The 23,012-nt window shown below is 44.7% G+C and overlaps 1 protein-coding gene across 4 annotated transcripts in view; it reads right to left on the bottom strand.

Moving 5' to 3' along the window:
• The window catches only part of MYCBPAP (MYCBP associated protein), a 1,064,843-nt gene that overhangs the window by 482,295 nt on the left and 559,536 nt on the right, over nt 1–23,012 (bottom strand). For all 4 annotated transcript variants that reach the window (XM_086930831.1, XM_086930830.1, XM_086930829.1 and 1 more), the window contains exon 11: nt 13,447–13,639. In XM_086930831.1, the coding sequence (XP_086786957.1) occupies nt 13,447–13,639 (193 nt within the window). The remainder of the gene's footprint in view (nt 1–13,446; nt 13,640–23,012) is intronic.

Here is a 23,012-nt window from a genome sequence, read left to right as displayed (position 1 = left end):
CGTCAGGGACCAGGCTAGGACACTGAGCAAATGCTAGATTGGTGTGATGCCAGGGCCAGAAATCAAAAGTTAGGACACCAGATGCATGTGGTCCTACACTTATAACAGAGAAACATACTTGCACACCAAGCAGGGGACATTCTCATGCCAAGTCACCAAAACAGTTGACTTGCCTCAGCCTCTTGAGGCATTAATAAAACCATCAGGGCAGAATGTGGGTGGTTCACTCATTCTAATAAAAGCCACTCAGTGCAATGGTAGTATCTACTGTGCTAAATATACGTTCATACCTACACTGTAAATAAATTGGTCAGCCGTGTCAATTACAGCAGGGTGGGATTTCCAGAATGAGCTAAGACATGTAACCCAACCAATTGTATTCAACTCATTGCTTCCAGGGCCATCCAAAGAAAAAAGGCTTCAATCTTCATATATAGAAAATCATCCTTATTGATAATTTTTGTATCTTAATATACATCGATTGGCCAGCCCCGCCAATGCATTTTGTCCTATACTAGGACTTCCTCATGGATCATATTAACTGCAGTCCATCAAGAAATACCAAATTCCTATCAAACAACATGTTCTGTATCTCACACACCTCTTTCTTTTGAATTGCAAACAATATGTATGCTTCACAGACAAATAAAGCTCCACAAAGTTTCACAACTATTCTTCCTGGTATGCAGCGCTATTTCCTTAGCCAGATTGAGGGGAATGCCGCGCACACTAACTATTCAATGAGCTCTACAGACTAACTGTAGATTAAAAGATGTAGTAGGAAAAAGTCCTAGTATAGGATAAAACACGTTGATTGGCCAGGCGTTTCAATGTATATTAGGAAGATGCAAGAATTAACAATGAAGATGATTTTCTACATTTGGAGATTGGAGCTGTTTTTCTTTGGATGATCCTGGAAGCAATTAATTGAATACTATAGTTTAAGTTTCCTACTGAGAGGATAAGCATTATGAATGCTTTACAATTGATTCTAACAAAATATATTTATCAGGACTACTTTTGAGTACTTATTGCTTGATTTAAATTTCACAAAATGTTTTTATGGGGGGTTGGTGGCATTTAGGCCACTCGGAGATATAGCCTGTGCAATGCAATTTTAACTGCCATTGTGTTCGAATTTTAAGACGTGTACCCTTCAGCCTCAGCAGCGAAGCTTTTCTACACAGGATGCACCACAGGCGGCGCCATAGGTAATTATGAGACCTGGTCATCACGCCTCAGAGTGCTGCCCTTTTGGCATTGGAAGTGAGGCAGTAGATCCTTTGGTGCTCGCTCTTAAGATCTTCTAAAAAAGAAGGATTTAAGACTTCAGCTGCCAACAGTGATGTAAAAGTGGAACATGAGATCCAGGTTCATTTAAAATATTCCAGTTGTGACTTCTGTTCATTTGCTCTTGGGAACACTTTTTAAGGCTGCCAGCACTAATGAAATGTATACCTTCAAAAAGAAATCCTATAAATAGTAGTGGTAGTGCCAATTAATTCCTTGTTGAGAAACAGAGCACTGCTTCTGAAATTTTTATGTATGGGGCCGGGTGAGGAAGTGTTTTCCAATTTGTGTCCTGTCCTTGAAGTTGGTTGTCAAATTCTGCTTAGTGTGTATGTGTTTGCTAGTTGTTTCATCATTAACTATGTCCAGTTCCATAAGAATGTTAGATCAATACTGCTATGTATTATACAAACTGTTGGACCTGACCCTTTTTGCGATGTTATCTCCAAACATTTTGCCTTCTTCTTCCTATTTGTTCTGATCTGTTTTTGTTGGTTCAAGGACTCTGGGCACTTTACCACTGCTAACCAGTGCTAAAGTGCATATGATCTCTATCTTAATCATATTGGAGATTGGTTTACCCATGATTGGCTTATTTGATTTACTAGTAAGCCCCTAGTAAAGTGTCCCAGGTGTGCCCAGTGCCTGTAAGAAAACAAGTTACTTACCTGTAACTGTAGTTCTCCAGTATTGGAAGCTTTCATAGGTTCACATGCCTGAATCATTCCCCGTCGTCAGACGGGAGTCTCCGGTATATAAAAAAGAAATGCCTAGTTGTATAGCAAACTGAAAAAAGGCCTAGGCCCATTTCCCTTTTGCCACCCATAACCTTTATGTAAAAGAGACCAAACTTGTCTCTGAACCAATCAGAGCTCCTCATCCTCTAGAACACTCCTGAGAGAACCTTTTGCCCCTCAGATTTTTGCGCACTTGTGCCATAGACACCTTCTGTGGTAAATCCAAGGTGAGCCTCTCAGGGGAGGAGGGTGAGTCACATGTGAATCTATGAAAGCTTCCAATACTGGAGAACTACAGTTACAGGTAAGTAACTTGCTTTCTTACTCCAGTATTGGAGCTTTCATAGATTCACATGCCTGAAAAACTAGGCAACATATGTAACCTGACAATAGTAGCAGTCATATACAAAAACATATAGATAAAACTACATAAATTGTATTTAATAGAGCATATGGCATTGGCAATAAAATGTGCTTATCCCACCAACAAAGGAAGGAGGGATGGTAAAGAAGGCTCATCATTACTGGAAAAGGTTCCTCAGTACTGCTTGTCCCACTGCCACATCCTTCTCAGCAGGTGCATCGAGGCAGTAATGTCTGGTGAAGGTATGCATACTCTTCCAGGTAGCAGCCCTGTAGATATCCTGGATAGGCACACCTGCAAATAATGCAGTGGAGGTGGACACTGCTCTTTTAGAATAGGCACGTACATGTGCATTCAACGGCTTCCGTACCGCCTGATGACAGTACTGTATTGCACTTGAAATCCCTCGGGCAATTCCCCTTTTTGACAACGGAAACCCCTTCCTGGGGGCACTAAAAGCCACAAATAATTGGGAAGACTTCCGGAAAGGCTTTGTTTTTTGCAAGTAAAACTTCGGACAACTTTTAAAATCTAGCGAGTGAAGGGCTTTTTTCCGCTGCTGTTGACGGTTGAGGGAAAAACCTCTTAAGGATCAACGGTTCATTTAGATGATAATCTGTTGGTACTTTTGGAATGAATTTGGGATTAGTCCTGAGGACAATTCTGTCCTCCCTGAATTGCAAAAATGGTTCATGAATCGTGAGAGATGTATTTCCCCAACTCTCCTGGCTGAAGTGAGAGCTATCAGAAGAGCCACTTTCCAGGACAAGAATTTTAGATCCGCCCTGTGAATAGGTTTGAAGGGCTGTTTCATCAATTGGAAAGAACAATGTTCAACTGTTAGAGAGGTGTTGGAGGTCTTTTGGGAGGGAAGGTTTGAAACAATCCCTTCATGAATTGTTTTATAATTCTTTCCGACCACAAAGATGGACCTGAAGAAGTCCTGCTAAATCGAGAAATCACCGCCAGATGCACCTTAATAGAAGCATTGGCCAAGCTAGATTTTGCTAGCATCAGAATATGTGGAATAATTTGATTTGCCGCTGAAGTCAGAGGATGGATATTGTTTTCCTGGCACCACAAACAGAATCTTTTCCATTTCATCCTATACGTTCTGTTTGTACTTTCCGCCCTGGCCTTTGACAGTATATCCCTGCATTCTGCAGAAATATCTAAGTGGTGAAATTCGCAGTATTCAGGAGCCAGGACGCTAAGCGCAACAATTATGGTCTGGATGAAGCACTTGTCCCCAGGACATTGTCAAGAGTGATGGTATTGGTTACAGATGAATTGGATGATCCTCCGACGATAGGAGCAACTCTGTGAACCAGTGTTGCCTGGGCCACCACGGAGCTATCAGTATTACTTTGCACAGTTCCTTCTTTATCTTCGTGAGCACATGTGGCAGAAGGGGAATCGGAGGAAAGGCGTAGGTAGGCAAAGACGCCTGACCATGCCATCAAAAATGCATTCCCCCAAGACCCCTGTTGGTGATGCCAGCTTGTGAAGAACCAGCATTTTTTGTTTTGAGCTGTCGCAAACAGATCCACTGTTGGAACTACCCATTTGCAGAAGACACTTTGTAATATGTCCTGGTTCATTTCCCACAAGTGGCAGGTCGATTTCAGTCTGCTGAGAGTGTCCACTTTGATGTTCTGATCTCCTGGAAGGTGTTTCCGGTGCAGGGAAGGCATGGCTTGGCAGTTCGGGCTGGACTGTTCCCATGAGGCACAGGGTCAGACTGATTTGCATATGACCATGTCTGAACTGGGGTGGTGTGGAGTTCAAAAAAACGATGGATTTAGGACCAGATCTCTGTACCTGGGTGAATGTATGACATTGTTCTGCATTCTGTCCATCAACTGTGGTTTTTGCATTTGTCAACCCGAGTGGGATGGGTATGCTCTAACGTGAGTCCCATGCTCTCCACACCACTGGATTCAAGCAAGCCGGGCTGAAGACGGCTGGAATGCCAGAAACCGGTCCTCGGAAGCTTGTTTCCAGTCCAGGGAAGGCATGGCTTGGCAGTTCGGGCTGGACTGTTCCCATGAGGCACAGGGTCAGACTGATTTGCATATCGCCATGTCTAAACTGGGGTGGTGTGGAGTGCAAAAAAACAATGGATTTAGGCCCAGATCTCTGTACTGGGGTGAATGTATGACATTGTTCTGCATTCTGTCCATCAACTGTGGTTTTTGCATTTGTTTTCTTGATGCAGCACCTGCTTTAAGACTGAAAAATTGCTGCTTTTGCACCATCACCAATGTCTGTAGCACCTGCTCCGACTACGACTCAGACCCTGCTTCGCCAATGGATAATCAACGCGGCGCCTGTTTCGCGTATGTGAACTCGAGGCAGCACCTGTATCATCGCTGTTGCATTGAAACAGCCCATCTGGGTTTTCAAATAATTGTCCTTCGATGCCGGGTCGCAATAAGGAAATGTGGCAGTGTGTCTGGAATTTGACGCATACCCTCCCCTTCAAGTAAGGAATCGACAAATCACCTCCCCTGGCAATAAGGATCCGACGCATCATCTCCCCGGCTAATAAGGAACCTACGTATCACTTCCCCTGTGGAGTAAGGAACCGAGGCATTGTTTTGCTTTTCCGGAGCCTTATTTCCCCTACGGCTGATTAGTCTTTGATTTTTGATGCATCAAAGTTACTTTGTGCTAAAAAAAAGGTATCTATTGATTTCTATAGAATAAATGTACTTGATCTTTGAAAAGTAATATCTTGACTTGCGTATGTTGGATTTTCATTGTTTTGGTCTTGTTTTATTCAGATAAATATTGGATATTTATTTAAACTGGTGTGGACTCCATTTGTTGTGTTTTCACTGTGTTACTGTGTGTGTTTGTACAAATGCTTCACACATTGCCACTGATATAAGCTTGAGTGCCAGTCTTCCAAGGGGATGAGCAGGGGTTTGCTTCCCTTACCCTGACTACAGTGAGGGTCCCTACTTGGACAGGTTGCAAACCACTGCCAACTAGAGACCCCATTTCTAATTCAAACCAAGGAAGAACAATAGTTACTGTAATCTGTGGTTCTCCAGTATTGGTGTCTTTCATAGATTCACATGCCTGAATCCCTCCCCGTAGTCGGAGTGGGAGTCCCACTGTACATAAAAAAGCAACAATTTGCATATAAGAAACCAAAACCCTTGGTAATAACCAACCAGGAAGTGAAGTAGCCCTAAGCCTTTTACTTCGACTGAGAAACCTCTTCTTTGTGGTGAGTCAGAGTGATCTCCTATGCTGATGATACCCAGCTGGTGTTTTCTTTTAGGGATCACTCTGACACCTCTTTTGCCAACTTTCGTCAGTGTTTAAATAACATCTGCAATTGGATGACCACCAACCACCTCAGGCTTAATACTGATAAAACGGAGGTTATGTTTTTTAATCAGAAAACTCCTATTCCATCCAGCCTGTGGTGGCCAGTGGTCCTTGACCCCCCCCACTGATACCAGCTGTCACAGTTCGCAATCTGGGCTTCCTGTTTGATAATACCCTTTCTTGTGCTCCTCACATTACTAAGACTACATCTGCCTGTTTTGCGAAATTGGGTATGATTAAAAAGATTTTGCCTTACCTCCCATTGAATGCTCGTAGAACGGTGGTTCAGTCACTGATCACGTCTCACTTAGACTATGCGAACAGTCTCTACGCAGGTGCCCCTCTGTACCAGATTGAACGTCTGCAAATTGTGCAGAATGCCGCTGCCAGATTGATTGGCAATATTCCGTTTCGACAATCTGTAGCACCCTATCGTAAACAACTGCATTGGCTCCCTATTACTAAACGGATCCACTTTAAGATACTGATTCTTGCTTTTCGAGCCTTGAACAATCTTGGCCCAGGCTATCTGAAAAAACGTCTTGTTCTATCACACTCTGTGAGATCCTTACGATCCAATAGTTTACGTCTCTTGGTTGTCCCACGCTTCCGCCTTTCTAGAGTAGGCGGTAGAGCTTTTGGAGTAGCAGCAGCTAGACTGTGGAATAACCTCCCCTTGGAGCTAAGATTTGTCCCCACTGAATCCATCTTTCGCCGCAAACTAAAGACTTGGTTGTTCTCTTCTTGATTCTCTCCTCCTTCTTTGAGCTCATTAGTTGTTAGCGCCGGGACACCCCCTCGGGGGTAGCCGTGCGCTCTATAAAATTCAAAAATAAATAAATAATAAATAAGCTACAGTGAAAAAACTTCCACACTCATGACTATCCTAGTCATTTTGTATAGACCAAACTACAGCCAATCAGGCAACAGCACCCACCAGAATGTTCTCAGAGGCTAAGGCTCTCAGATTCTCTCGCACAGGAGTGAAACCAACATTATCGCCTGAGGAGCCTCTGAGGAGAGGTGGGCGGGTGCATGTGAATCTATGAAAGACACCAATACTGGAGAACCACAGATTACAGGTAAGTAACTATTGTTCTTCTCCAGTATTGGGGTGTCTTTCATAGATTCACATGCCTGAATCAGAGTAGATAGCAGTACACATCATCCTGCTCATAGACGCTTCTTATATCAAAGTGCAAACACATGCTTTGCAAACAATAATGACATGAAAATAAGAGGCTCACCTTATTTAAAAAGATTGCGAAGCACTGCATGTCCCACTGAAGTATCTGCATCACTGGCAGCATCTAAGCAGTAGTGCCTGGTGAAGGTATGCTTGCTGGACCAGGTTGCTGCTCTGCAGATATGTTGGAGAGGCACTCCAGCAAAAAGGGCTGTCGAGGAGGAGACCACGCTCGTAGAATGCACCCTTGGCAATGATTGCAGTGGCCTTCCTGCTTGCTGATGACATAGACTGAGAGCTGAGGACACCCATTGGGCTATGGCCTGTTTTGATACAGTGTATCCTTGATGTATCCTTCCGTATGCTATAAATAACTGGTCAGTCTTACGTAATGTAGCAGTTCGTTGAAGATAGAATTTAAGACATCTTGATGGTGAAGGGAATGCAAGGCTTTCTCTGCTACCGTTTGCGGATTAGGATAGAATGTTTTTAGAATTACGGGTTCGTTAAGATGGAAGTCGGATGGAACTTTAGGCATGTAGCTTGGATTGGTACGAAGCACCACTGAGTTTGAAGTGAATTGCAAAAACTGAGACTTGATGGTAAATGCTTGAATGTCACTGACTCTACGTGCCGATGTCAGTGCTAGAAGAAGAGAAACCTTCCAGGTAAGGAATTTGAGATCCACCTTATGAATAGGCTCAAAGGGATGGCCCATGAGCTGAGTGAGTACTACATTCAAAAGCCAGGATGGAGGCAGACGCCGAATAGGTGGAAACATTCCACAGAGTCCTTTAAAAAATTGCTGAATCACTCTAGTTGAATAGAGAGAGTTAGAGCCATCCTGACGGAACCTCGATATGGCTGCCAAGAATACTTTCAACGTGGAATGTGATAACCCCAATTTAGTCAAATGAAAGAACTGTAAGATCTGTTCTGGCTTGGCCTGAATTGGATGTAAGTTATTAGAATGACACCAAGCACAAAATCTCTACCAATTGAGTTTGTATGTCTTAATCGTTGCAGGTGCTCTAGCATTGGCTAAGACTTCTTGGCAATCCGCAGGAATATTTAAGTGTGCAAACACAAGGTGTTGAGGAGCCAAGCTGCTAATTTCAAGGAGGCTGGGTCCAGGTGACAAACTTGACCCTCTTGAATGGTTAAGAGGTTCGGTATTGGTGGAAACTGAATGGGTTCGCACTCCGAGAGGAGGAGAAGCTCGGTGAACCAGTATTGGCGAGGCCATCTGGGAGCAATGAGGATGATGCAACACAGTTGTTTCTTCATTTTGCGGATGACCCTGGGAACCAACGGAATTGGAGGAAATGCGTATGCATATATCTGAGACCAATTCATCGAAAGCGCATTCCCGCATGATTGTTTGTGGGGAAGCCAGATTGCAAAGTGTGGGCATTTGCGGTTCTGAAACGTCGTAAACAGGTCCAGATCTGGGTGCCCCCAATTCCGAAAGACTCGGTCCAGCGTCGGTTGGTGGATCTCCCATTTGTGATTGGATATTGTCGCCCTGCTGAGAGAATCCGATTGTACATTGGAAATCCCGGGAAGATGGACCGCTGAAAGAGTGATCTTGTGACCCAGAGCCCAATCCCAAATCTCCTGGGCTTGTTGGGAGAGAATGGCTGACTTTGTCCCGCTTTGTTTAAGTAATGCATACTTGTTGTATTGTCTGTTCTGATTAGTACTGATCACTCCTGTATGACTGTTCAAGAAGATTTCAAGGCCTAGAATATGGCCCTTAGCTCCAGGAGGTTGATATGCCACTTCCTTTGTTTTACATTCCACTTTCCATTGACAGTCATCCCCTGAAGGTGCGCTCCCCATCCCTCGAGGGAAGCAAGCATCCGCGGTGATGGTAAACCTTGGCACTTCTGCCAGAAATGCGCATCCCTCCTGTAAATATTTCATCTGAGTCCACCAGCAAAAAACTTACTTCATACGATGGGTTATCTGAATAATGTCGTCGAACGACCCTGAAACCTGCAACCAATGGAGGTTGAGCTTTTCTTGTAGAGGTCTCATTCTGAGACGACAGTTGGGTATTAGAGGGCTGCAGGATGAGATCATCCCCAGGAAAGATTTGTACTTTCGAACTGAAACAAACTCTTTTCCTTGTAGTTGGGGAGCCATTCTGCAGATCTTGTGCTGCCTTTCTCTTGAGACAAATGCTTGAGCGAGATGGGTATCCATTGTGGCTCCCATGAAAGGCTTTCTTTGGGATGGAATGAGAGGAGATTTGTCGAAATTGATGGAGAGACCCAGAGACTGGAAAAGAGACAGGCATCTCTAAACATGTGCACTTGCCATTGCAAAAGAAGTGGCCTTGATAAGGCAATCGTCCAGGTAAGGGAAGATTTGAATGCCCTCTAGGCGGAGATGAGCTGCTACCGGAGCTATCATTTTTGTGAAAACACGGGGAGCTGAGCGAAGTCCAAAGGGGAAAACTTTGAACTGAAAATCCGTGCCAGCCACTCTGAATCGTAGAAATTTTCTGTGCTTGGGGAGGATTGGCACATGAAAGTAAGCGTCTTGAAGATCGAGGGTGGCCATGTGATCCCCCATTGAAAGAAGCTGGAGTATTTCTTGAAGTGTTAACATTCGGAAGGTCAACTTCTTTAAGTATTTGTTGAGGGTACGTAGGTTGAGGATGGGACGCCATTCGCACGATTTTTTTCTTATGAGGAAGAATCTGGAGTAAAAGCCCGTCCCCTTCTGCAAATAAGGAACTCTTTTGATCGCTCCCTACCAAATCATTGAGTGTATTTGGGTGAACAGCTCCTTGATGTGAGCAGGAGGTGGGCACTTGGGAGGAGAATTTGGGGGGATTTTCTCGAATTCTAAACTGTGACCTCTGGCCACTATATTCAAGACCCACTTGTCTGTGGTAATTGCGGACCAATTTGAGTAGTATTGGTATATTTTTCCACCAACATTTGACTAGAACTGGTGGCAGGCAGCGTGTCTCACTGTTTTTTATTCAAATCTCTTCCACAGTAGGAGGACTTTCTTCTGGACTGCGTGTAAGAGTTACCTCTTTGTCCGTAAGACTGCTGTTTGTAGGGTTGATACCGTTGGTTGGATTGGGAGGTTTGATAAGACCTCTGCTGACTGTAGTTTCCTCTGTTTGAAAAAGATCCGCGTCCTTTTGCTCCTCGAAAGGACGACTTGCCAAATTGCAGGCTACCCAAAGATAGCGCTGTTTCAGTGTCTTTCTTTATGGCTTGTAGAGCCTCGTCATCGTGCTGGCCAAAGAGAAACTCGCCATCAAAAGGCATGTCAATTATCTTGGTCTGGACCTCTTGGCGAAACAAAGTGGACTTCAGCCATCCTTGTCTTCTTAACACTGCAGCACCTGCTAGCTGTCTGAAGCCTGTAGACGCCACGTCTACTGCTGCATTGATTATTTCTGCTGAAGCAAGCTCGCCCTCTCGCAATACCTGCTTTGTTTCAGTTCTTGCAGGTTCTGGTAACATCTCAACATAGGGGGAGACGTCGGACCACATCTGTCTGTCGTATCTCCCTAGTATTGCTAGGGAGTTTACCGCTCTTACAAAGGTTGCAGCCATCGTGGAGAACTTCTTTCCGATGGAATCTATGCGCCTGCCATCTCTAACAGGTGGAGCTGAAATAGGTGAAGAGATGTTCCTGGCACGTTTTTGCGCCGCTTGAGCGACAACAGAATCAGTCTTAGGTTGTCCTATTAAGCATGCAGGAGATTTGTCCGGTGCCTTGTCTAATCGGGTAGTACCACTGGAAGAGAATTGGGTATTGCCATAATTTTTAAACCTTCCTTCCATATGAAGTCAATGATGGGAATCGTTCTGACTTGTCTTTGCGGCTGATATTTGAAATCATAAAGAAAGCACTCGTCTTTCTTTGTTTCCAATGCGATCGAGAATCTCTTAGTAGCCCTCTCAATCAGTACATAAAATTCCCCGATATCTACTGGAGGTGAATCAGCCGCAGCTGGGGCCGAAGGTGATGGCGTCTGAATCTGATAATTATCCCACTCCGACAGACTAGATTTATCATCCACTTTTCCATTTTCCCTATCCTCATCAGTGGTGTTTGCTCCTTGAGAGTGATGAGAATGTGCTAGTCTTGGAGATCTCAAAGTGGATATAGAGGCCTGAGGCATGGGAGTAGATGGAAGGGATGCCGGCGACTTCGAGAGAGGAAGACAACGATATTAATCCTGTAACATATACTGTAAATTATCAAGAAGCGCCAGAGGCATCTGTGCTGAGGGCACCGTGGCCGGAGCTTGATCTACAGATTCAGAGAACTGTTTGTCGTCTGGATCCTCCTCTTGATATATTATGAGCAGTTCCGATGGACTAGTAGGAGTGCGGAACCTTTCATCAATGTCAGATTTCTCCTCATCTTCATCTGAATCCAGCAATTGGTCGGGCAATTTAAGCGGTGATAGAGCTTGTAATGAGGAGCCACGTCTCTGAAGAAAAGAAGGTGACGTAGTTGGTTGGCTAAAGGAGGTCTTAGATGGTGTAGAAGACCATACTTGTAACTCTCTTGATAAAAGTGGCATCGACTGTTTCTTCGTAGACGGTGCCGTCGTCGAAGATGACGGCGTCGACAAGACAGTAACTTTAAGCGATGGTGTAATCTTCGTCGACGATATTTTCGACGAAGAATTGTCGTCGACGGGACATTTTTTGTTGACGAAGCTGTCGACGACGAGGCAGCCTTCGTTGATGGTAGGATCTTCGTCGACAAGGTCGTCTTCGTCATTGGTGGGGTCGTCGACGTCGAGCCAATCTTCATTGTTGGAGCACTCGTCGACGATGTAGTCTTCGTCGACATCAAGCTGGTTTTGATCGACGAAGCACTCGTCGGCGGAGGAGCGTCGACGATGGAAGGCATTATCTTCGCCAACAAAATAGGTCTTACCGAGACCAGCGTCGACGGTGAAGCGGCCGACGACATAATCATCTTGGGCTTAGGAGATGAGAATGATACCGTCGACGTTGAGGTGGTGTCGATGATGGTAATCGACGACGATGGAACCAACAACGACTCCATCGACGGAGTAGACTTTTTCTTCTAAGGTAAAACCTTCTCAGGAAGCCTTTTAGAGGTCAAAGACTTTCCAGTCTTTTTAGGGGGCAACACTGATCCAGAAGGTGGAGAAGCCTTTTTTCCAGAAGACAGGCAGGAGCCCTTGGAGGGCTGAACTTTCCTCAATGCCTTAGCCCCAGTGGAAGATGAATTTTCCTCAGCCTTCCTCTTCCTAGAAGTTATAGATGACCCTAAGGCCACACTTCCTACCTCAGAAAGAGTGTTGTCTTGGTCCTTTAACTTCTGTAGCCATAGAAGAAGGCGTCCTTCCCTGTCCCTGAGGGTCCTCTGAGGGAAGGTCCTGCAGATTTTACAGTCTTTAACCTCATGATCAGGATAAAGGCAATAAATGTACTTTTTGTGGGGATCTTCTTTAAAAAGCCAGGGCTTCCCACAAGAATCACATGGCCTGAAGAGAGATTTCTTAGTAGATGACATCCTGGATGAAGAAATTCACTCAGAAAAGTGAAGTACTGAGCAGAGCTCAGGGAGACTCCCTTCACACAACGTGGGGTAGAAATTCTGAGAGCCTGAGCCTCTGAGGAGAACATTCTGGTGGGTGCTGTCGCCAGATTGGCTGTAGTTTGGTCTATACAAAATGACTAGGTTAGTCATGAGTGTGGAAGTTTTTTCACTGTAGCTTAGGGCTACTTTACTTCCTGGTTGGTTATTACCAAGGGTTTTGGTTTCTTATATGCAAATTATTGCTTTTTTATGAAACGTGGGACTCCCACTCCGACGACGGGGAATGATTCAGGCATGTGAATCTATGAAAGACACCCCAATACTGGAGAACTTAAACCTCTTTTGATTTGCATTTGTGCCAGCCATGTATTTTATTACTGCATGACCTGCTCAGATATCGCTGTAAAAAAGACCTTTTATCCTGACTAGTTAGCCTTTGTCTGGACTTTTTACAGTCACTGCCCATAATTTAGCTACTTGCCAGGTGGGCATTCTACCACTGTCCTATCTGATAGGTGGAAAAATAAAAATGGTGGTGGTGGTAGTAATGGAGGGAAGGCGGAGTGGTGGAGGAAATGTTGAGGGCTGCTCTTGCTGAGTAGGCTCCAAAAATGATTAAGTGATTGCATTCTTTTAGAGAAGTTTTACTTCCAGTCCTTGCTGCTAGAACAGCTGGGAATAATGACGAGCCGGATGAGAGAGTAGAAGGGTATAAGCAGGGCCTGTAGAATTATGCAATTTTGCGGCCGCTGTCATAATTAGGGATTTGTCACATTTTCCACATAACCCATCATCTACTGCATAATCTTTGCACAGCCAGTATCACCATATATAAAAATCACAAAATAATAAAATAATATATAAAAAATGTGGCATGCCACATAATTTGCCTTTTCTTGCTGCATAATTTGGTGCTCTCCTGCTGCATAATTGCAGTGCCCTGAGTATAAGCGATATGGCACACGCACCTGAGTTGGTGTTGAAGTAGAAACGCTGCATGCTTCGGTCAGTGCAAATCTCTGGAAGGCCGGCAGGGTATGGAAGTCTTCGCCATTCATACCAAATGGCAGTTGTGCCATCATTGGCTACTTCCATGACAGATGTGGCCTTGTCTCCTGCAACTGCCTCGAACGTCATGCGTGCTGAGATGCCAATCTCTTCCTAGGAAAGACATGATAACATATACTGAAAGCACATAAGTACTGAAAGGCCCGCATGGAGAAAGGAGGGAAGGTCATGTCATGAGGTACTTATGAGTGGTTGTCTGGGTGGTGTTTCCGATCCCGACGGGATCAACTAGGCAATTATGTAGTGTGGTGAGTCTTTGTACAATTAAAAATGCCAACAAAAACAAGTTTTGAAAAACACAGAAAACTAAAAGACCCATGTATGTGTGTACAGTATCTGTTATGTACACATTTCATTTTTATTACGTATGCATTAACTATCCATTCAAGTTATACATCACTGCCCTGGTCTTCCCTTTTCCCAACTCCCTGTCGTGTGCGCGCGAGCCCCACGAGCTGTTTGTTATGAAGGTTTGATAACTGTTGATCAGATCTTATAAGGTGTTGGCGCTCCTCGATAAAGACTGGGCGTATTTACTATTCTTCCTGCCGCGCTATTACAAGGTGGTTTGTGTTTCGGACCGAGTTAAAACCACAGACCGTCCCTTATCTCCAGTTCCGCCTTTGCTTTCACAATATGATTCATCGGTGTCTGTCAAAAGCCTTTATTTATCTTCCATCTGACTACGAAATTTTGCGTGGCAAATGAAGGGATTCGGAAAAACACACCATACAATTAAACATACAACTATTCAGGCAAGAAATGCTACCCAGCTTCAGAAAGATTTTTCATAGGAAATCAGCCGTAAATCAATAATGATCCCCGACCTGCCTTAAAGAAATTACAGCTCTCTCCTAAGACCAAAGTCAAGTTTTGATGTCAACAGGGGCGTAGAGTCATCAATAATATTTGGCGATGTGAGCTTGAGATTTCCCAACAAGCAGCATGGTGGACTCAACAAACAAGTATTTGAAATGCAATCGGTCTTGCATTTGTTAAAGTTAGAGCTGTTGGCATTGAAAATAACAATGTTTTTTACTTTTGATTTTTATTTGCAGAGGAGTTATTATATTTGCATAGCACTTTTGCCAATGGTATAACAAAGCAAAAGTAAAAAACATGATCATTTTCAATACCAACAGCTCTAACTTTGACAAATGTGAGGCCTATTGCATTGGAAATGTAACTGATCTTACATTTGTTGGAGTTATTGGCATTATAAATGCCATTTTTATTTTATCAAAACATGTTGCAGGGTGCAGTAGATAAGTGGCCAGAAGAGGTCCCATGGTCCATCTTTTGGCCACATATGGTACTGCACCCTGCAAAACTGGAGTTAATGACCATGTTACAGGGTGTAGGACCATATGTGGCCGAAAGAGGTCCCTTGGGCCCTCTTTTGACCACATATGGTACTGCACCCTGCAGAAGATATGGCAAATTCACGCTACCCATAATGCATTGTATTCAAGACAATGGCACAAGTACATTCAAATAGCTATGTCCATATATAAAATTAGTAGCTTTGAAATATGGCAAAACAATCATTATATTAATTAATACCAGATTAGGTTGTAAATGTGTGGAGCTGATGATGGGAAATTTATAGACAATCTCATATAAATGTGAGATGTGAGTGATACCACTGCCAGCCTAGCTTAGGACCAAGTGTATGTCCTGCCTGAAGCCTTTTAAGAAAATAGTGCCTGGTAGTAGGGAAGAAGGAGACATCAACCCTGGTGTGCCGTAAGATGATCCACAGCCTCCTGCGTGACTGCACTGGACTGATCAGATGAAGCCGACGACGATGTGAGGACCCAAAGTGGTCCCCTTGTACCCTTGCACGGGTGGGGGGACCCTTGAGGGGCTACTAACCTGTTTTTGTGTGTTGTTCATTAACCCTGTTTTTGTGTGTTTTTCATTAACCCAGGAACCGTTGGCAACAGGCGAGAGAAGAAGGTGGATGAAGACAGGTGGAGTAAATGTAGTCATTTACTGTATGTATTTGACTAATGTGAACTTTTCCCTTCACAGATAAAAGGTCAATTGGATAGCTTGCACACTTGTTTCCAAGTTTGTTTCCAACGACTGACAAATAAATACAGTGTTTTGGAAGATAACGATCGATGTATCTGAACCAGAAACGACGCCCTGACAAGAGAAAAAAAAGTGTCTTGAGGCTGTAATTAAGAACTAAAGAGTAACAACACATGTAGCAGGGGGTGTCCTCATGGGAGGTCACAAGAAGAAACAACGTGGCACTAAGGAGGGATTACTAAGCCTATTTAGCAATGAAAAGCCACCATTTACAAAGGACAGGGACAGAAGCCAATTCAAAAAGATGGGCGGAGCTTTCAGCACATATCCTGAATACAGCATGTCTCGAAGAGACAGCGCAAGCGCTGCCTAGGCGAGACCTAAAAAGGGCAGGCGGGCGCTGGGTTAACTGAAGTTGAGGAGGGTTATAGGACGCGTGTATGGGTAGTGTAGTGGCTTTAGTTTGTAGCAAATTAGAAAAGAACATACATTCTTGGTAACAATAATATACATATCGAGACATAAGCCACAACACAAGATGACACAGGACTCAGGTTCTCTATTTGTTTTGCAAAGTGCAGTATACTCGTATTAAACAAGTTTCTTCTCTACTTAAGGACATGGCAGTGCGAGAAGTTGGCCTGGTATATGTGGTCCATTAATTAAAGTGGGCTCTTGCACCAGTCCAAACAATCTTTATTGATGATAGGTTAAAGAAAACCTTTATTGAAAGCTATCCTAGTGGTAGCTATGGAGAGCAGCCTTCAGGCTAAGTCTTGGAGGAATGTAAAGCAGCTTGTTTTACCAGTCTATAATCTCTTGAATGACCAAATGAAAGGAGAACCACACCAGATATATAGCAAGTATATGTATTTATTTCTAATCTCTTTATGAGATTAGAGGTCAAAGCACATAAGTTGCAATCAAAATATCACAGTAAACTAGCACAATATACGACAGGCCCCAGAGGGGAACCAAACCATATACTAAGTAAGTGGTATAAGAACCACAACTTGAATAGACACAGTGCCTAGAGCACATATGCGAGAAGTTGGCCTGGCATATGATGTCCACTATTCTAGTGGGCACCTTGCACTAGTCCAAACGACCCTTATTGATGGTAGGTTTAAGACAACCTTTATAGAAAGCTATCCTAGTGGTAGCTGTGGAGAGCAGCCTTCAGGCTAAGTCTTGAAGGAATGTAAAGCAGATTGTTTTACCAGTCTATAATCTCTTGAATGATCAAATGAAAGTACACCACACAAGGTACATATATAAAAATATATGTATTTATTCTAAACACAACCCCTCTAGTCTCTTTATGAGGCTAGAAGCCAAAGTACAATACTGGAACTTAATTAGCACACAGTAAATTAGCACAGTATGCCCTAGGGGCCTCACAAACCATATATTACAATAGTGGTATAAGAACCACGTGAGAGATTGAAGTGAGGCATAGGGCTTGTAGAACCGCTGGGGCAACCAGGAACCACCCAAGGTAGGGACGCAGGAGACCCATGGGGAACGCGTGCAGTGTCTAAACACAGCCGCGAATCACCATAGACTTCTATGAGGAAAGTTTAAGTTACAATTTTAAAGATTAAGGACACTTAGGAGTGAAATAAGATGGAACCCTTTTAGACTTAGGCACTTCGAGAGTCAAGACCCACGGGAGCACTGGAGTACTCGTGTTACCTCACCCAGGGAGGCCGGGTGCATAGGCGTCGTTGGTGTCGGGTTGCGTAGTCGATTCCAATGGAGAGCTGCAAAGAAGTGCTGCAGACGACCAGAGAAAAAGTGTCTGGGTGGATCGGAGATCAGAAGAACCATAAAGCAGAGGGGACAGAGTTCTGGGTCATTAGCCAGTGACCAGGATGGCGACAAGAAGATGCCAGCCGATGTCGGGTGTTTTCAAGTGAAGTAGGTGAAGCTTGACTCTTCAGCCACGAGGACCAGGAGGCGTCAATGACAACCAGGAGCTGGATTCGAGCTGTCCCATGAAGGATGTCGAGTGCTGCAGCGTCGGAATCTGGATAGGACCCAACAAGCCTTGGCAACAGCAACCCACGCAAGATGACAAGATTGGCTTCGGTGCAGACCAGCAAGGTCTGAGGGACTCACCCTTTGGAGGGGAGTCAGGGTGCGCCTGGAGCAACTAGGAACCCTCAAGAAACAAAGGATTGTCCATCGTGGGGACCCACTAGCCAACGGACTAGGGATTGTGAAGGAGCCTCGAGCTGCGGTGAAGAAAACGGGCCCACGGAATGCTCGTGGCGTGTAGGCCTCTCAGCTTATGTGCAAAAGGTGCTCGGGGCAAGGGCAACAAATAGCCCAATGCACAACTTTGGGAAACTTCGGGAAGTAGGTGCACTTGCAAACTTGCAGGATGTCCAGGAGTTTCGGTCCCACGTGTCAGTCTTGGAGATGTCTGGAAGTCTGTGTCCTGTGTCGCAGATTTTACAGGATCCGGCGGGAGCCAAGAAAATGCAGACCGGCAAGATGCTCTTTGGGGCCTGTTTGAACAGGGAAGTCACTCCTTGACCTCAAGGGAGATTTCTTCAGTCTTCCAGTCGATATGGAATGTCGAAGGTCCTAGATTTCTTCTTCAGAGTTTCGTCCAGGGTAATCTGAAGTCCTAGGGACTGGGTTCCTATACTTATACTAAGGTTAGGGGATGGACTAACTCTAGGGTCCCATCTATGGGAGGACCTGGGGAGGGGGTGGTTACACCCCTTCTCCTTTGTCCAGTTTCACCCCAGAGCTGGGGCTGAGTGCCCCAGCAATCGGTTTGAACTGGGAAATGCATGGAGAACCTTGTGTGCAGTGTCTGAAAAACATTCAATGAATGCAACCCACCCTGCCCCAATACACTAAAGCCTATCTGGAGAGGTGCTAGCACCTCCCTGGACAGGAAAACTATTGTCCAAGCCTCCCCTGCCGGAGTTTCATCCAGCAGCAGGAGGTCAGACTTGTGTCTGTGGCAGCAGCATCTATTTTGTGATGCTGGGGCTCTTTAAAACATTTACCAGGTGTACCAGTGTGTGCATGTCTTCTCCCTCTAGAAGGGTGGAATGCTACCGCCGCCGCCAGAAGTGGCAGGGGAGGGGTATTCAAAAGTGTTTGACACCAAACACGACATGTTTTGATAAAGCCAAACCAAAGTTAGCATTAACTGCGAGGATTAGAATGCACTTAAGAGTATATGGTATGGCTTTATCATAGAACAGCTATAAGGAGGTATTTTCGAAAGCTGCAGAGGGGCTCAGCTCATGCTAGGGCATGCTCTCACACAAAACCAAGCACTCTGCCTTCAGGATTGTTAAGGCCTGTCATAATAATAATAATCCACATTTGTATAGCGAGAACAATCACCCGTAAGGGTCTCTAGGCGCTGGGGGCCGTAGGGAAGATTAAGCAAGCTATTGCCCAGAGTCACATGGTGCTGGGCTAATCTGCCGCCAGCGATCGAACCGTGATCTCCAGATTCATGCGTCAGTCGCCCTGGCGCCACACCTCTCCCTCGTGGCGCCACACCTCTCCCATAGGAGGGACTTATAAGTTAATATGTGTCTATATATATATATATATATATATATATATATATATATTTACATATATATACCCATATTAATATAATAAAGAGAGAGTCCAAACCTTTGAGGCGGGTAATCTCATGAACCATAGCACCAATCACAACACCCAATACAGCGTTGGAAAGGGCAGTTGCAGCAGAAGGACATAGGCTATGCAGACGCCCACCATATACATTTAAAAGGTAAAAGAACCGTGCCAGCAAAGTAGTCCCTTGTGGGCGTGTCTGCGTTGTGCTGTGGGCGTGTGCTGGGGGCGTGACAAACGCTGGGGGTGTTTGGTACGTTCCGCCCTTCATGCCATGTCTCATATCGTGTGCTAATCGCACCCTGCTCCTTTTAAATACCCCTGCACCCCATGATCATAACCCACCCTTACTCCCTTAAACACTAATCCATCTTAACCTTATAAATATACCCTGTACCCCAAAACCCAAACCTATCCCTAAACCCTAAAAATACCCCTGTACCCCAAAACCCAAACCTAGCCCTGAACCCTAAAAATACCCCTGTACCCCAAAACCCAAACCTAGCCCTGAACCCTTAAAATACCCCTGTACCCAAAAACCCAAACCTACCCCTGAACCCTAAAAATAAGCATGTACCCCAAAACCCAAACCTAGCCCTGAACCCTAAAAATAACCCTGTACCCCAAAACCCAAACCTACCCCTGAACCCTAAAATACTCCTGTACCCCAAATCCCAAACCTAGCACTGAACCCTAAAAATACCCCTGTACCCCAAAACCCAAACCTAGTCCTGAACCTTTAAAATACCCCTGTGCCCCAAAACCCAATTTTACCCGTGAACCCTAAAAATACCGCTATACCCTAAAACCCAAACCTAGCTCTGAACCCTAAAAATACCCCTGTACCCCAAAACCCAATTTTACCCGTGAACCCTAAAAATACCGCTATACCCTAAAACCCAAACCTAGCTCTGAACCCTAAAAATACCCCTGTACCCCAAAACCCATCCCTATCCCTAAACCCTAAAACTACCCCTGTACCCCATAACCCAAAACTATATCTGAACCCTCAAAATACCCAAACATCCCAAAACATATACCTCAGTACCCCAAAACATATACCCCTATACCCATACTTACCTTATCCAAACATTAAAAAAAAAACATGCTTTTACCATTCATGCATTTACAAAGAATGCGTTATAGTGGCATTGCGGAGTCATGGTACTTTCGTAATGAAAGTATGCGGAGTGATGGTATGCGGAAAGAAAGTTGTGGAATAATGGGTGTTTACCCTCCCCCGGTAAGTACATTGGTGGCACGGCGGCCCACATCTCCAGCAACATACTCCTATTTTTTCACCACCCATTTGAAAAATGCACAGGTCTCTCTCATTGATGGCCAGCACAGACATACCCTTTTAGACACACCTCCCGCCACAAGTTCTAGTATTTCGAACTTTAGAGCTGGGGAGCTACATTTGAATCTCAGCATCAGCTCAACATCCTGTGATTCCAGGCAAAACGCTTTGTCTCCCTGTGCCTACCACAAATGAATGTGTTCTTTTGTAATGTAAATTTTGCTCATGCCATGTTGTCGAGTTTGCGCTATATAATATTGCAAGGAACAATAAAGTAGGGAAACTCGAGTTCACACACTACTGAACTCGCACTCTTAAGTGCATCAGCAGTGCACTGTGAATCGGAGCATTTCACAGGCCTGTCACAGATAAGAAATGCTATCAAAACGAAATCCTACAAAACAATATACTACTGGCCGGCAGCAATTCATACCTGGACAACGTCGGGACGGGATAAATATATAGATGTAGATATATAGATATAGATATATAGATATATATATATATATCAACAAAAGCACCAGACTTGGAGAGCCACACACCTTGTTTGTTGCTTTTATTCCTGCAAGGCAGCTCTGCTTCAAACCAAGAAACGCCCTGAAATTCATCTGCCAAATGTTCAATCTTTACGCGTTTCGAACGCCATGCACCCTTGATCACAGTTGTTTGGCAAATGTGGAAAAGCAGAATACCGTCTCTCTACTCTTTGTAGTCCCGCCCAGTGGGCGTGTCCGCACATTGCATTCTGGTAAGTAGAGTTCCTGAAAAAGGAAAGTCTTTATTTACTACGGCTGTTAATTCCACACTACACAGTTTAAAATGCCTCAGTAGGTTTTCCTTGCAATCCGAGGTTGAGGCACTACAAAGAGTAGAGAGACGGTATTCTGCTTTTCCACATTTGCCAAACACCTGTGATCAAGGGTGTATGGCGCTCGAAACGCGTAATGATTGAACATTTTGCAGATGAATTTCAGGGCGTTTCTTAGTTTGAAACAGAGCTGCCTTGCAGGAATGAAAGCAATGAACAAGGTGTGTGGCTCTCCAAGTCTGGTGCTTTCGTTATGGAATATATATATATATATATATATGAGTTGCCCCTAGGTAGGATGCACTTACAGGTAGGAATTTATGCCAAAGCAAGGGCACGAGCCGTGAACAAAGTCCTTTTCCTGCCAGACGCGTTTCGGGCCAACGCCCTCTTTAGTGGCAGACCATGTGACATGACGGCAAGTGGCAAGCACCAGTAAATCCCCACAATAATTGTGCTCAGGTGTACCACCTGAAGCAATGCTTTCTGGGACTGGTGGTTTAGTCAAACCCAAGTGGGTCGCCGCCGCCACTCGCATTCAAAAAAGGTTTTTACAAGGATTGCCAATGTTCCCTCAAGCACCCCGCAAATAACGGGCGCCTCCTGTTCCACAGTTAGCTGCCTAAATAAGGTAGCCGTGGACCCGCAATTTTTTCGCGGTAGTGCAATCCCGGGACCGGGCTGGCCGCTATCAAAAAGAAGAAAGAGTTGCCCCTAGGTAGGAAGCACTTACAGGTAGGACTTTATGCCAAAGAAAGGGCACGAGCCGTGAACAAAGTCCTTTTCCTGCCAGACGCGTTTTGGGCCAACGCCCTCTTCAGTGGCAGACCATGTGACATGACAGCAAGCGGCAAGCACCAGTAAATCCTCACAATAATTGTGCTCAGGTGTACCACCTGAAGCAATGCTTTCTGGGACTGGTGGTATATATACACATATGTAGAGATAGGTATACTATATCTAAGTAAGGGGTATTTACACCACCTTACCCAGGCTGCAGGTGCAGACCTGTGGTGCAAATTTGGAAGGCTTTCCAGGGGTGGCATAATACATGCTTCAGCCCCTGGTAGGCCTCTGGGGTACCTATGCCCTTGGTACCTAAGGTACCATATACTAGGGGATCACAAGGTAACTCAGTAACCAATCTGGTATGTACCTAAAGTACATGGATTAAATTTAGAGAGAGAACAGCTAGGCTGTGGTCCTGATTAGCAGGGCCACAGCAGACTAAAGTCGACATCCCAGTGAGACACAGCAAAAAGTGGGGGTAACCGTAGGAAGCAGGTCCTACTCTCCTAAACAACACCCCCCCGCCCCAAACGCAGGGACATTAAACTAACCTTAACCAGTTGAGTCTTCATGTTCTAAGTGGAAATATCTGGAGAGTCCATCTGCATTGGCATGGTTACTCCCAGGTCTATGTTTCACTGTATAGTCCACCTCAAAGGTTTGGGGTTTTCACTATTCATCTGTTTTAGCCATAAGAGGGGCTTATGGTCTGTCTGAACTGTGAAGTGAGTGCCAAACAAGTATGACCTCAGCTTCTTCAGAGCCCAAACCACAGCAAAGGCCTCCCCCTCAATAGCTGACCAACATTTCTCTCTAGGGGTCAGCCTTCTGCTAATAAAAGATGCTGGCTGGTCCTGACCTTCATCATTCAATTGTGACAGCACAGCCCCTACCCCCAACTCAGATGCATCTGC

The sequence above is a fragment of the Lissotriton vulgaris genome, chromosome 7 (genome assembly GCF_964263255.1).
Source record: "Lissotriton vulgaris chromosome 7, aLisVul1.2, whole genome shotgun sequence".
Classification (NCBI taxonomy): Eukaryota; Metazoa; Chordata; class Amphibia; order Caudata; family Salamandridae; genus Lissotriton; species Lissotriton vulgaris.
This window is presented reverse-complemented; position numbering and strand designations above follow the sequence as displayed.